Source organism: Mobula hypostoma, chromosome 7 (genome assembly GCF_963921235.1).
Source record: "Mobula hypostoma chromosome 7, sMobHyp1.1, whole genome shotgun sequence".
NCBI lineage: Eukaryota > Metazoa > Chordata > Chondrichthyes > Myliobatiformes > Myliobatidae > Mobula > Mobula hypostoma.
This window is the reverse complement of record NC_086103.1, coordinates 22573383-22590029: the sequence shown is the minus strand read 5'-3', so window position 1 is coordinate 22590029 and position 16647 is coordinate 22573383. Positions and strand designations below refer to the sequence as shown.

Sequence of the window (16647 nt, the reverse complement as noted above, 5' to 3'; positions counted from 1 at the left end):
TGAATGCTTTCAAAAATCTTCCACTATATGATTTGTTCTTGTATTACATATGATGTTGCCAAGTTTATAGAAATCCCAAGATAAGTTAACAATCAGTTTGCCCTATTTTAGGCCATAAGACCATATGACATTGGAGCCGAATTAGGGCATTCAGCCCTTTGAGTTTACTGTGCCATTCCGTCATGGTTGATCTATTATCTATTATCTCTCAACCCCATTCGCCTGCTTTCTCCTTGTAACCTTTACTAATCAAGAACCCATTTTAAGTATACCCAATGACTTAACCTCCACAACTGTCAGTGGCAATGAATTCCACAGATTCACGACTCTATGGATAAAGAATTTCCTCCTCATCTGTGTGCTAAAGAGACATCCTTCTATTCTGAGGCTTTGCCCTCTGGTCCTATACTCTCCTACTATTGGAAACAACCTCTCCATGTCCCCTCTGTCTGGGCTTTCCAATATTCAGTAGGCAATGATTTGGCCTCCACAGCTGTCTGGTTTTCTTTCTAAATGCAGAGCCATAGCTTGTACACCAAAATGAAGATATGACCTTTACTCCGCTGAATCATTCATATCCTCCAGTGAGAGCAATCCTGTTTTCCTCCCCAGGTTTTCAATACAATGGGAGTAGATTGATTAGTCAAAAATAGAAAGAACTCTTTTCCATAGATGCTGCCTGGCCTGCTGAGTTCCTCCAGCATTTAGTGAGTGTTATTATAGAAAGAAGTTACTCCTTTCTCACTACTGTCCTTCGCCTCTTTATACTGGTCATCTCACCTCACCAATCTCAGTCCTTTTATTTATCAAATTTTATTCATTTGCTGCAACACACAGCTGTAACTATATAAAAATCAGGCTGCACAAACTATTTGCAGTTTCAAATTAAAATACAATCGTTACTCTTTATAACACACTGTTTGCCGCAGAAAGGCCCGCCGTTCTCAGAAATCCCCTGCACTTCTTGCTCTGCAGGTTGCTGCCCCTTTTAGATCCAGCCCTTGTGTGCTTATTAGATTTTAAGGACATTCGGGAAACACATTATATAATAAGCAGAATGGGCTTCTTCCTTCTCTGCTGTGTTTCACAACTGAACAACTGATAGAATAGGGTCATACATCACCAAACGTGAATGGATTTGACAAGATGTGGGCTTTGATCTGGTCCTTAGACAATACTGTGAGCAATAGTCCCAAGTGTGAGGGAAGAAACTATGTTACGTGACATGGTAGCACAGTGGTTAGTGCAGTGCTTTAGAGCGCCAACTGTAAGATTAGGGCTCAATTCCCATCACTGCCTGTAAGGAGTTTGTATGTACTTCCTGTTACTCTGTGAGTTTCCTCTGGGTGCTTGAGTTTCCTCCCACATTCCAAAAAATGTACAGTATGATCAGCGTCAGTGAGTTGTAGGGGGCATGCTCTGTTGGCGCCAGATGCCTAGCAATACTTACAGGCAGTCCCCAGCTCAAAGTTGCGCATGTCTGTCTTCACCCCATCCTCCTGCCATCCCACCAGGAAGAGGGTTCCTCTTGTACTCACCCTACCACCCCACCAGCCTCCGTGTCCAGCACGTAATTCTCCATAACTTCCGCCATCTCCGATAGAATCCCAACACCAAGCACCAACCTTACCCTCCCCCCACTTTCTGCTTTCCGCAGGGATCGTTCCCTATGCGACTCCTTTGTCCATTCATCACTCCCCACTAATCTCCCTCCTGGCACTTATCTTTGCAAGCGGAACAAGTGCTACATCTGCCCCTGCACCTCCTCCCTCACTATTATTCGGGGCTCCAAACATTCCTTCTGGGTGAGGTGACACCTCACCTCTTAGTCTGCTGGGGTCACCTATTGTACCTGGTGCTCCCGGTGTAGCCTCTTGAATATTGCAGACCGCTTCGCTGAGCACCTACGCTCCATCTACCAGAAAGAGTGGGATTTCCCAGTTGAGATCCCATTTTATTTCTACTTTCTATTCCCATTCCAACCTGTCCATCCATGCCCTCCTCTGCTGTTGTGATGAGGCCACACTCAGGTTGGAGGAGCAACACCTTATATTCCGTTTGGGTAGCCTCCAACCTGATGGCATGAGCATGGATTTCTTGAACTTAAGATAATGCCCCCACCCTTCTCTATTCCCCATTCCCATTTCGCTCCCTCACCTTATCTCCTTGCCTGCTCATCACCTTCCTTTGGTCCTGCCCACCACCTTTTCTCTTTCTTCTATGGCCTTCTGTCCTCTCCTATTAGATTTCCTCTTCTCCAACCCTGTATCTCTTTCACCAAGCTATTTCCCAACTCTTTACTTCACCCCTTCCCCACCTCCCGGTTTCACCTATCACCTTGTGTTTCTCCCTCCCGTCCCCCAACCTTTTTACTCAGCCTCCTCATCTCTTTTTCTCCAGTCCTGCTGAAGGGTGTCAGCCTGAAGCATCAGTTGTCCTCTTTTCCGTAGGTGCTGCCTGGGCTGCTGAGTTCCTCCAGCATTTCGTGTGTTGCCTCAGGATGTGTTGGTCATTGAGGTATTTAACTGAGTGTTTCGATGTTTTGATGTATGTGTGACAAACAAAGCTAATCTTTTCTTAAATCTTACTTTATCTCACATATTCATCAAGGACAACCAAGGACTGTTCATATCACCAAGGACAAATTTTTGTATTGATGAGTTTGAAAGAGGAATACAAGGAGAAAAGCAAAGGTGGACAGAGATATTTTTCTCATTCTCCGCAGCCCTAGGAATTGCAGGACCCCAGTGTTACATGGCATTTAGAGATTAAGCCAATAAATTACTGATTTCTCAGAAACGGCACGCTAATACCTTCACATAAACACATAATTCCACAGATGCTGGAAATCTGAGCAACACAAGCAAAATGCAGGAGGAAGTCAGCAATTCAAATAGCATCTATGGAGGGGAATAAGCAGTCAGCATTTTGGGCTCAGACCCTTCAATGGGATTGGAAAACAGAGGGGTGGAGGTGGCTGAAGCAGCCAGAGTAAGTCAGAAACCACAGGAAACGACTCCAGAAAGCTATTTCCAGTATCACCAATCTTTTTTTTCTTCATAGAGGTAAGATTTCATTTGTTTCAGTAAGAGATTTCATTTCTTTGAAAGAAAAGAATGACTTCTTTCTTCCATGAAAGAATGAGAATCAGTTGTGTGGAATAGCATCTGTCTTAACACTGGAGGTCTGAAGACTGTCTGATGTGAATTCCTCTTGGGTATAAGCTACTTTATGACTGGAACGTGCAAATGTCTGATCTCTGTGCATGTAAAACAAGAACAGAAAACGCTAGGAATACACGACGTATCAGGCCACATCTGTGGGTTGAGAAATAGAGCTAATGTTTCAAGTCAAAGACCTTAGTCACTCTCCCTACAGTTTAACAAGCCTCTGTCTCCTTTCCAGTTCTGACCTGCAAATTACCTCCAGCATTTTATGTTTTCACTTGAGATTTCCTGCAACTGCAGGTTTTTTTGTTGTTACCCATGTATTATCCAACAATCAAACTCCCGCACCAACTACCTTTTATATTTCCACTTCATTGAAAATCATTTGATCTCTGTGGAGCAGAAATAAATTCCATCTCTTTGACTTGGATTTACCTCTTGGTTGCTATATGAATTCAAGTGTAAGTCCAAGTAAATTTATTATTAAAGTACATAACCTTTTATGTCACCATACACTATCTTGAGTCATAGAACACTACAGCATAGAATTAGACCCTTCAGTCCATTTAGTCTATGCCAAACCATTAATCTGCCTAGTCCCATTGACCAGCACCTGGACCATAACCCTCGATACCTCTCCCATCCATGTACCAAATTTCTCTTAAATGTTAAAATCGAACCCACATACATCACTTCCACTGGCAGCTCGTTCCACACTCACACCACACTCTGATTGAAGAAGTTCCCCCTCATATCCCTCTTAAACATTTCACCTTTCACCCCTGAACCATGGCCCGCTAATCTCACCCAACCTCAGTGGAAAAAGCCTGTTTGTATTTACTCCATAGTTCTGTGTAACTCTATCGTTCTTCTACACTCTAGGTAATAAAGTCCTGACCTTTCAACCTTTCCCTACAGCTCAGGTCCTCAAGTCCTGGCATCAGCCTCATAAATTTTCTCTGCAATCTTTCCATCTTATTGACATCTTTCCTGTAAGTAGATGGCCAAAACTACACACAATACTCCAAGTTAGGCCTCACCAACTTCTTATACAACTTCAATATAACATACCAATTCATGTACTCAATACATTGTTTTATGAAAGCCAATGTGCCAAAAGATTTCGTTATGCCCCTATCTACCTGTGACACAACTTCCAAGGAATTATGGATCTGTATTCCCAGATCCTTCTGTTTTACCTTACTCCTCAGTGCCCTACTGCTCAAGGTATAAATCCTATCTTGGTTTGTCCTCCTAAAATGCCACACCCCACATTTTCTGCATTAAATCCTATTTGCCAAGTTTTAGCCGTTTTTCCAGCTGGTCCAGATCCCACTGCAAGCTTTGATAGTCTTCCCCACAGTCCACTATACCCTCATTCTTGGTGTCACTTGCAAATTTGCCGATCCAGTTTACTACATTATCATCCAGATACTGATATAGATCACAAACAACAATGGACCCAGCACTGATCCCTGCAGCACTCCACTAGTCACAGGCTTCCAGTGAGAGAGGCAACCATCTATTACCTCTCTCTGACTTCTTTTGTGAAGCCAACGTCCAATGCAATTTAATAGCCCATCTTGAATGCCAAGCAACTGAACCTCCTTGACCAACCTCTCATCCAGGAACTTGTTAAAGGCCTTGCTGAAGTCCATATAGACAACATCCACTTCCATGTTTTCATCACCTTTCCTGGTACTTTCCTCGAAAAACTCTATGAGATCAGTTAGACATAATCTACACGCAGAAAGTGCAGCTATCGCTAATCAGTCCCCGTCTATCCAGTGGATTTGGTTAATTCGGTCAATGGTTAATTGGGGCAGCTACTTATCTGGGACATCTCTTAAAGAACAAAATCTGGTGAACCTCCTGTGCACCGCCTCTAAAGCCAATATATCCTTCCTCAAGTAAGGAGACCAGACTCCAGCTGCAGCCTCACCAGTACCTTGCTCTTAAATTCAATCCTTCTAGTAAAGAAGGCCAACATTCCATTTGCTTTCCTGTTAGCCTGCTGAACCTGCAAACCAACCTTCTGTGATTCATGCTCAGGCACTCCCAAGTCCTTCTGCACAGAGCATGCTGCAGTTTTTTACCATTTAAATGACAACCGGATCTTCCATTTTCTCTTCCAAAGTGGATGACCTCATATTTATCAAAATTATGCTCTATCTGCCAGACCCTTGCCCATTCACTTAACCTATCTATATCTCTCTGCAGTCTCTCTGTATCCTCTGCACAATTTGCTTTTCCACTCAATTTAGTGTCATCAGCAAACTTAGATACACTATACTCGGTCCCCTCTTTCAAATTGTTAATGGATATCATGAATAGTTGCGGCCCCAGCACCAACCCCTGTGACACACTGCTCACTACTGATTGCCAACCAAAATAACACCCGTGTATCCCAACTCTCTGCTTTCCATTAGTTAACCAATCCTCAATCCATGCTGATACTTCACCCCCAACTTTATGCATCCTATCTTATGGATAAGTGTTTTATGCATCACCCCAATCGAACGTCTTCTGGAAATCCAAGTAAATAACATCCATCTGTTCCCCTCTATCCACTGCGCTTGTTATATCCTCAAAGAACTCCGGTAAGTTTGTCAAACAGGACCTGCCTTTGCTGAACATTTCACACTAAACCTTTGAGCTTCAGTTCTAGTCTCACCCAACCTCAGTGGAAAAGGCCTGTTTGTATCTGCCCTATTTATACCCCTCATAATGTTGCATACTCCACAAAATCTCCACTAATTCTCCTATATTCATAGGAGTAAATTCCTAACTTAGAACATAGAACATAGAAATCTACAGCAAATTATAGGCCCTTTGGCCCAAAATGTTGTGCAGACCATGTAACCTACTCTAGAGGCTGCCTAGAATTTCCCTACCGGCCAGCCCTCTATTTTTCTAAGGTCCATAGTACCTATCTAAGATCTAAAAGGCCCTATTGTATCCGCCTCTACCACCATCACTGGCAGTACATTCCACGCACCCACCACTCTCTATGTGAAAAATGCACCTCTGACATCCCCCTTATACCTATGTCCCCCTGTGTTAGCCAGTTCAGTCCCAGGAAAAAGCCTCTGACTATCCACACGATCAATCATCCTCTCATCATCTTATACACCTCTATCAGGTCACCTGTCATCCTCTGTCCCTTCTCATAAGGCATGTTCTCCAATCCAGGCAACATCTTTGTAAATCTCCTCTGCACTCTCTCTATTCAACTTTTCCTTTTAAATCAGGTCCTTAAGAATCGGCAAACTATTCATAAGTCGATAGCTTATGATTCCCCCAAGACGTGTGTGTTTCTCCAATTTTGAACTCTTACTCAAACCAAAATGTAATTCTTCAAACTATTTTTGAATATGCTGATATTGGTGAGAAAACTGGCGATCTTTCAAAATGCCAGGAATTAGCACTGAATTCCTGACAAAGGGTAAAGGGTCTCGGCCCGAAACGTCGACTGTACTTCTTCCCATAGATGCTGCCTGGCCTGCTGCGTTCACCAGCATTTTTTGTGTGTGTTGCTCAAATATTTAAAATTCTTTTTTTAAATAAATGATTAGTATTCTTTCGAGAACACAAGAAATAGGAGCAGGAGTAGGCCATTCGGCCCATCGAGCCTGCCCCGCCATTCAATAAGATCATGGCTGATCTGTCAGTAAACTCAGCTCTATCTACCTGCCTTTTCCCCATAACCCTTAATTCTCCTGCTATGTAAATAGCTATCTAACTGTATCTTAAATATATTTAGTGAAGAAGCCTCAACTGCTTCCCTGGGCAGAGAATTCCACAGATTTACCACTTTCTGGGAGAAACAGTTTCTCCTCATCTCCGTCCTAAATCTTCTCCCCTGAATTGGTTCTTTTGCAAATTGGTTTTTTGGGGAAATTGGGGAAATTGTTTTTTTTTTGCAACTGTAACGAAAACCAATTTCCCCCAGGATCAATAAAGTATGACTATGACTATGAATCATGAGGCAATGTCCCCTAGTTCTAGTCTCACCTACCAATAGAAACATCTTTTCTACTTCTATCTTATCTATCCCTTTCAAAATTTTGTATGTTTCTACAAGATCCCTTCTCATTCTTCTGAATTCCAGAGTATCGTACCAGGGGGACTCAATCTCTCCTCATAGGTTAACCCCTTCATCTCTGGAATCAACCTGGTGAACCTCCTCTGCATTGCCTCCAAAGCCAGTATATCCTTCCTCAAGTATGGAGACCAGAACTGCACACAGTACTCCAGGTGTGGCCTCACCAGTACCCTGTATAGTTGCAGCATGACCTCCCTGCTCTTGAATTCAATTCCTCTAGCAATGAAGGCCAACGTTCCGTTTGCCTTCTTAATAACCTGTTGTACCTGCAAGCCAGCTTTTTGCAATTCATGAACAAGCACTCCCAAGTCCCTCTGCACAACTGTCTTTCACCATTTAAATAATAATCTAGCTCAGGGTCTCGATTTTGAACTGTTTTTGGCTTTAACAGTAAAAAGTGAATTTTAATGAATTTTAAAAATATAAAACCAGGAGGAAATATTTGGCCATGTTGATTCTGCCTCTAAGGCTACTTTTACCTTCCAAGTGCGCAAGATGAATGTGAAACTGTTGTTTCTATGCAGTACTCTGTGCATATACAGTATATACTTTGTCACCTTTTTCTACCAGAACTGATTAAGCTTTAGCATGGTTCTGTTTTGGACAAGAACATGAATCTCCCGTGTCTTGCTCAAGGCCAGAACATGAGAAAAATAATCGTATTGCGATCAAAGGACTGTTGTTTTCTGAAGAAATGCTGTAACCAAATGCATACTAATTAACTTTGAGATTTAGTAAGATTGATTAATTGATTGAGTTGTTTTGGTGTCGTCCTCCTCCACCAATAGTGAATCTGTAGTTTGTTGAATTAGTTCAGAGAGTAGGTAATGTGGTAACTCCTACTTTGAAAAAGGCACATTCAACAACTTCATGCCAAAGAAACAACTTTATCTTGAACTTCAAAACCGTTATGTTTATACAGAGACTTTCACAACCCGTACGGCATGGCAGGCACACTATATACAAAGCACACCAGGAGTAAAAAGAACGAAAGTAAAACTTCCCATCATCCTAATTAGTATTAACTTACTTTTAATAACGCTCGCGTTACAACACTTCTCCCCCTTTAAAATCCAACGTAACCCAAATGTAAAAACTAGGAAATAAAAAACAGTGGTGTTATTAACTTGCGTACATCTGAAAACTTATACTAGAATCTCAGCAACAGTTTATCAATACAAAACATCTGGAAAATGTGACGGATTCAATGTTCAATCTAACAACAACAAACAAAAGATCTGTCCCGTCAAAGATTCAGTCCGTCAGGAGGTTTACGCGTGCGCTGTGATCTGCGCACTACCCCCGGTGGCCCAGCAGGCACTACTGGTGAGGGCGTTTTGGGTGGGTCTGGTGTTGAGGGCATGAGAGGGGTCTGTGTGTCTGCATGAGAATGTCCATCTTCCTCAGGGGACCCCGACCCCTCTGCCAGCGTCTCGCCCTCTGGCAAAGTCACTGGTGGACATGTCCACCATAGTCTATCTCACTTTTGCCTTCATGTCCGAGCGCAGCAGGTCCAATCTTGACTTGGGTCTATGCCCCATTAGCATCTCTGCTGGAGTGCGAGCAGTTGTAGTCTGTGGCGTGAGGCGGTATTTAAACAGGAAACGTGAAAGCCGCATGCTAAGTGAGTCCCCTGTCATCGGCTTCAGGCCTTCCTTCACTGTCTGAACAGCCCGCTCAGCCAAACCGTTTGAGGCTGGGTGAAAAGGGGCCGTCCGAATGTGATGAATGCCTTTCTGCTGCATGAACTCACTGAACAGCTCACTGGTGAACGTCGGGCCATTATCAGTGACCAGAGTGTCAGGCAGCCCATGAACTGCAAACACTTGCCTGAGTTTGTCTGTGGTTGAGGGGGCTATGATGTTGCTCATGATGTGAGCTCCGATCCATTTAGAATGTACATCTACCATAACAAGAAACATCTGCCCCATAAAAGGACCAGCAAAGTCCAAATGTAGCCTAGTCTAGGGGTGGTCTGGCCACTCCCTCGGGTGCAAAGGAGCTGGTGGTGGCATTTTCTGATTAGTCTGACATTGCGTGCATGATTTTACCTTGTTCTCCAGATCCTGATCCATCCCTGGCCACCAAACGTAGGATCTTACAAGGCTTTTCATTCGAGACACTCCTGGGTGAGTCTCATGAATTTCCTCCACAATCTGGGAACGGCCAGGGGGAGGCACGATGACCCTCACCACCCCCCCAGAAAATGCAGCCATCCTGCAGACTGAGTTCTGTCTTGTGTTTGGCATAAGGCCTCAGTTCCTCTCCTTCCACGACTCTGGGCCAACCTTGTAAAAGAAAAGTCTTGATTTGGAACAGGACTGGGTTCCTCTCTGTCCACTGCCTGATCTGGGTTGCCTTAACAGGTGTCTCTGACAGCCTCTCCAATGAAAACACAGTCTCTAGAGGCACATATGTAGTAACAGGTGTCTCAGGTAAAGGTAAACAACTCAGTGCATTGGTGTTAGCATTGTCCCCACCTGCTCTGTACACGGTAGTGTACCGGTAGGCTGACAATGTAAGAGCCCAACGCTGTATCCTGGCTGAGGCTAGCGGTGGGATGCATCTAGTCTCACTGAACAGGCTCATCAGTGGTTTATGGTCTGTGTAATTGTAAATACGCGTCCATAAAGGTACTAAGGAAAGCGTTTGACCGCAAAAACAATGGCCAAACCTTCTTTGTCTAGCTGTATATATCCCTTCTCAGCAACTGTCGGGGTACGTGAAGCAAAACTAATAGGCTTCTCTGAACGGTCCTCCATTACATGTGAGAGAACTGCCCCGACTCCATAGGGCGAGGCATCACATGCAAGGGTGATCTCCTTGTCTGGGTCATAGCTGCTTGTTCACTTCGCAGAGTGGAGGAGTTCTTTCACTTCCTTGAAAGCTTTCTCCTGCTCTTCACCACACTGCCACTTAGTGTCATTGTGAAGCAGCTTATACAGTGGAGTCAAAACCCTTGAGAGGTCAGGAAGAAACTTGCCATAATAATTCACCATGACCAAAAATGACCTGAGTTCCGTGACGGTCTTAGGGCTTGGGGCCTCCTTAATAGCTCTCACTTTGTCCTCCACAGGAAAAAGCCCCTCAGCTGTGACCTTGTGTCCCAGATAAGTCACACTTGATGCCAGGAACACACATTTTCCGCGTTTCAACCGCTGCCCTGTGTCTGAGAGCCTCTTCAGCACCCGTTCTAAATTAGCCAGATGCTCCACCTCCGTAGCCCCCGTGATCAAAATATCATCAAGATACACTGCTACGTGCGGAATCCCCTGCAGCAAAGTGTCCATTGTCCTTTGGAAAATGGCAAGGCTGGATGCCACTCCAAACACCAGGCGATTGTACTTGAATAATCCCTTGTACGTATTAATTGTGATGTACTCCTTTGAATCCTCGTCGAGCAGCAGCTGTTGGTAAGCTTGGCTCATGTCCAGCTTTGTGAACAGCTTACCCCCTTGACAGGGTCGCCAACAGGTCATCCACCCATGGCAATGGGTACTCCTCCAGCCTAGAGACCTGATTCACCGTAAGCTTATAATCCTCACATATCCTCACCGTTTTGTCTGCCTTCGAAACTGGAACAATGGGAGCTGCCCACCTTGAAAACTGGACGGGCTCAATAATGCCCAGCCTCTGTAAACGTTCCAGCTCCTCCTCGACTTTGCCTTTCATGGCATAGGGCACCGACCTGGGCTTAAAAAACGTGGTGTAGCCTCAGGGTCGACATGGAGTTTCACTGTCACGCCCCTCAGTGTTCCTAGCTCGTCCCTGAAAACGTCACTGTACTGCTGCAGAGTGTCCTCTGTCGTGTGCGCATACTTATTTTCATGCCAGTTTAGCCGGATTTTGCAAAGCCAATCACGACCCAAAAGACTGGGCCCCCTGCCCTTAGCTATCACTAGCCTGGCTTCAGCCTTCTGACCCCCCGGCTGAAATGTCCGCATATAACACCCCTAAATGAGGTATGGGCTGCCCCGTATAGGCCCTAAATTTGAACTTTGACTGTCTAATGGGAGGCAGGTTGGACCCCCATGTTCTCCTGTAGGTCTCCTCACTAATGACCGATGCAGTAGCCCCTGAATCAATCTCAAACTTAATGTCCTTTCCCCTGACAGTGACTGTGGCATAATATGGTTCAGGTGGTTCCTCATCTGTTTCCACTGCAAACATGTTGTAGGCACACGCTGCCTCTTCATCTGCTTCTTCTAGATGGTGTGTGGCTGCCTGATCCTGTTGAGCTTTCCCCTGTCCAGGCTTAATCTTACCCTTTGAACTTCTGCACTTTTTAGCTAAGTGTCCCTTTTTGCTACAAGCATGGCAGACAGTGTCTTTGAATTTGCAATCATTTGCACAGTGCGTCCCTCCACACCGGAAACATTTCACCCACTTTGCCTGTTTTCCAGTCTCCCTCCTGACTTGGTGCACTGCCACCAACTGCAACCCCCCCCCCCCCCACTTTCTGGATATCCTTGACATTATTAGCAGCCATCTCCATGCCTTGGGAAATCTCTAACGCTTTCTTGAAAGTCAACGGTGGAGTTTCCCCTAACAGGCAGCATTGTATGCCATCATTACTAATGCCGCATACCAATCGATCACGGAGCATGTCATCCAACACTGCTCTGAAATCACATTGCTCCAACAGCTGCCAAAGCTCGGCCACAAAATTGGCCACAGACTGACCTGGCTTCCTGAAACGGCTGTGAAACTTACACCGTTGGACTAACACAGAAGGTTTCGGATTGTAGTGGTTCCGCACGAGCTTGACCGGTTCGTCATATGGAATATCCCCCGGTTTCCGTGGTGCGGCTAAATTCCTTATTAGCTTGTAAGCCTTTGGCCCACGCACACTCAGGAGAATAGAGTGCTTCTTAGCCTCCTCAGTAATTCCATTAGCACAGAAAAGGTGTCCCAATCTTTCCTCATACTCCGGCCAGTCCTCGTTTCCTTCCACAAGTTCACCGATAGTCCTAAACATAGCCATCTGAACGTGGGGCCCCTTATCGGCGCTGCTGCTCCCACTCGAAAAACATGCCGATACGGTCACAAAATCCAGTTCACCTCGTCACCAAAAATATGTGGTAACTTCTACCTTGAAAAAGGCACACTCGACAACTTCATGCCAAAGAAACAACTTTATCTCGAACTTCAAAGCCGTTATGTATATACAGAGGCTTTCACAACCCTTATGGCACGGCAGGCACACTATATACAAAGCACACCAAAAGTAAAAAGAACGGAAGTAAACCCCCGTCCCCCATCATCCTAATTAGTATTATCTTACTTTTAATAATGCTGACATTACAACAGATAACATAGCTTAGTGGTTAGCACGACACTATTACAGCTGGGGCATGGAAGTTCAGAGTTTAGTTCTGGCATTCAGTTTGTATGTTCTCCCCTCCAGGTGCTCTGCTTTCATCTCACAATCCAAAGATGCACCAGTTAGCAGGTTAAATAGGTGGGTTGCTTGTTGGGCTAGAAGGGCCTTTTCCCCATTGTATCTCTAAATAAAAATAAGTAAACTGAACTGATTCCACCATCACGAGGAATTCTGCAGATGCTGGAATTTCAAGCAACACACATAAAAGTTGCTGGTGAACGCAGCAGGCCAGGCAGCATCTCTAGGAAGAGGTACAGTCGACATTTCAGGCCGAGACCCTTCATCAGGACTAACTGAAAGAAGAGCAAGTAAGAGATTCCACAACCTCCAGGCTTAATTTCAAGGACTCTACAACTCACGTTCTCAGGATTATTTTTTCTTTTTTATTTCCTTAATTTGCCTTCTTTTGCACATTGCTTGTTCGTCAGTTTTAGTTTATGTATTGTTTTCATAAATTTCTTTATTTTCCTGTAAATGCCTGCAAGAAAATGAATGTCAAGATAGTAAATGGTGACATTTACGCATATTGATAATAAATTTAATTTGACCTTCACTACCAGTAGCTTTAACAATTCTAATGCGATTAAAGGCAAAATGCCAAAGGGTCTCAACAGGTCAGACAGCATCCATGGAGAGGAATAAAGTGCCGACATTTTGGGCCAATACGCTTCATCCGAACATAGCTGCTGTCTGACGTGCTAAGTTCCTCCTGCATAGTGTGTGTTACTCTGAATTGCCAGCATCTGCAGAATCTGTTGTGCTTATAATTGAGAGCAATGATGTTCACTGCTGAGCTAACCACCTGTGTTTTATCTTATAGGTAACGTCTTTGTGATAAGTCTCGCCATTGCTGACCTTGTTGTGGCAATCTACCCTTATCCTCTAACTCTAATAGCAATCTTTCGCAATGGATGGGTACATGGTTACATCCACTGTCAAATGAGTGGGCTGCTCCTGGGACTGAGTGTAATTGGCTCCATCTTTAACATCACTGCTATTGCAATCAACAGATATTGTTACATCTGCCACGGTCTGAAATATAAAAAGATCTTCAGCCACAGAAAAACCTCTTGCTACGTGTTGCTGGTCTGGATGTTGACATGTCTAGCAGTCATTCCCACTCACTTTGTGGAATCTCTCCAGTATGATCCACGAATATACTCCTGCACTTTTGCTCAGTCTGTCAGTCCCTTCTACACTGTCACCATTGCAGCCATCCATTTCATTCTGCCAATCAGCATCGTCTCATATTGCTACCTGCATATCTGGATCTATGTCATCCGGGTCCGAAAGAGAGTTAAACTGGAAAATCCATCCAGGATAAATCACCATGACTTCAGGAACTTCCTAACAATGTTTGTGGTCTTTGTGCTCTTTGCTATTTGTTGGGTACCGTTGAACATCATTGGCCTGGGAGTAGTAGTAAATCCAAAGTTGGCAAACATGATACCAGACTGGCTTTTCATTGCCAGCTATTTCATGGCATACTTCAACAGCAGTTTGAATGCTATCGTGTATGGTGTTTTAAACCACAAATTCAGGCAGGAATATAAACAAATAATGATAGAGATTATCAATCTCTCTTGTTAGAGCAACAACACTCACCCACAGTTTGCAAACTGGAGCGCATTCATTGGCTTTTGAACTTAAATGTGATATTCATCAATAAGAAAAAAATGATAATTTCCTCTAAATTCAACAAGACCTGAAGAAGGGTCTCGGTCCGAAACATTGTCTATTTATTCCCCTCCATAGACGCTGTCTGACCTGCTGAGTTCCTCCAGCATTTCATGTGTGTTGCTCTGGATTTCCAGCATCTGCAAAATCACTTTCAACTAAATGAGATTATTTTGCATGTTATAGTCTAGTTAAAATTCTAATTTAAAGTAAAACTATTGCTGGAAAGTATAGCCAAATGCAGAATAAAGTGTGGCCTACAACCATTCAATATGTGCACAAAGGAAATGTTTATCAATGCCATGTCATAGTTTGATGGCAGACTGGTGCAGAAGCCAGACCACAATGATTAGATTATGAGGACACTCAGTCCTCGTTTATTGTCATTTAGAAATGCATGCATTAAGAAATGATACAATGTTCCTCCAGAGTGATATCACAAAAAAAAGGACAAACCAAAGACTAACACTGACAAAACCACATAATTATAACATATAGTTACAGCAGTGCAAAGCAATACCATAATTTCATAAAGAGTAGACCATGGGCACGGGAAAAAAAAGTTTCTCCCTTTTGCTGCCTGTTATCGGGACTATCGGGAGTTATCAGGACTCCCAATAGTCTCAATAACAGGCAGCAAACGGAAGAAACATTCTCTGCCATAAACCTCCAGGTGCCGACAACTGCCGATGCGTTGGAAGCACCGGACCACAGCCGACTCTGAGTCCATCCGAAAACTTCGAGCCTCCAACCAGTCCCTCCGATACAGCCTCCCAAGCACCATCCTCTGTCTAGTACTTCGACCCAGCCCCGGCCGCCAAGCAACAAGCAAAGCCGAGGACTCGGGGCCTTCTCCTCCGGAGATTCTGGATCACACAGTAGCAGCGGCAGCGAGAAAGGGCATTTCAGAAGTTTCTCCAGATGTTCCTCCATGTTCTCACGTCTGTCTCCATCAAATCAGGATTGTGCACGGCACCCTACTTGACAGATAACAGCCGCCATCTTCTCCTCCTCCAACATGGAATATGAACTGGTTTTGCCTCATTTTAAAACTATAGTGGTAGTTTAGTATTTATGTATCATAAATAGTTTTTATTATAGCATTGTAATTATGAAAGATTGAATGTTTCAGCATTCTTGTTGGACAGTTCACTGATCGTCAATATGAAGGGTTTGACATTATGCTTAAATAAGCACTATCTTCTCAAATCTGTATCATGGGCAAGGCATCTTGTGTGTGCTGGTATTAACCATGGGTAATATAATGATTATGAAGCATTTTTACACGGCTGGTGTTTTAAAGTGGCCAACATCATATTCGGAGCACCTGGTCTGATTCTTGTGCAGGCAGTGTTCAGTTTGATGTTGTCATCTTTGTGTTATCAGCAACATTCAAGATGACCCTGAGTTATTCTAGCTCTGTTTAAACAATGTGTTATGCATGGGTAAATCAAAGAACAATGTATGTTGGGCATTGATCCAGCCAGGTTATGTGCCACTGGGGAAGCATATCTAAGGCCAAAGCAATTGGACAGTGTCACAGTGGATGGTATCCCCCCACCTCCAGGAGTGGCAGTTTCAAAACATGTGCTTTGCCATTCAGCACTGACATCAGAAGAAAGTTCTTCACTCAGAGGACAGCGAACCTTGGAATTCCCTGCCAATTCTCTGATTGTAGAATTCTATGACTGTAACGTAGCAGAGGGCATAATGTTATTACAGCACCAGTGAGCTGTGTTCAATTCCACCGCTCTCTGTAAGGATTCTCCCCATGACCGTTTGAGGTCCCTCCAGATGCTCCGGTTTCCTCCCACATACGTACAGGTTAATAGGATCATCGGTCACCTGGATGTAATTGAGTAACATGGACTTGTTGAGTTGGAAATAAACAAATAATACTCCTGAGAGAGACTAATAGATTTTTAGTTATAGGATGTATAGGATGATGAGAGATAGATGGTGTGGACAGCCAGTGTCTTTATCTTCAGGTGGCAATGGCTAATACAAGAGGATAGAATTTTAAGGTAATTGGAGTATACAGGGGATGTCAGAGGTATTTTTTACACACGAAGAGCGGTAAGTGGGTGGAACACACTGCCAGGGATGGTGGAAGGGATAATAAATCAGCCATGACATAGAGTCAGAGCACACTCTGAATGGCCTAATTCTGCTTCTGTGTCATGGTTTTATGGCAGAGGCAGATACATTCGGGAGATGTAAGGGGATTCTTAGTCAGGCACATGCAAGACAAAAAAGATGGAGGGCTGCGTACGAGGGAAGCACTAGCATGGTTTTGGAGTAGGTTAAAAGGTCGG

At 44.0% G+C, this 16647-nt stretch overlaps 1 protein-coding gene across 1 annotated transcript in view; it reads left to right on the top strand.

Moving 5' to 3' along the window:
- The window catches only part of mtnr1al (melatonin receptor type 1A like), a 32897-nt gene extending 18652 nt beyond the window's left edge, over nucleotides 1-14245 (top strand). Inside the window, exons 2-3 of the mRNA XM_063054853.1 lie at nucleotides 934-940; nucleotides 13476-14245. Of these exons, the coding sequence (XP_062910923.1) occupies nucleotides 934-940; nucleotides 13476-14245 (777 nt within the window). The remainder of the gene's footprint in view (nucleotides 1-933; nucleotides 941-13475) is intronic.
- The last annotated feature ends 2402 nt before the right edge of the window (nucleotides 14246-16647 follow it).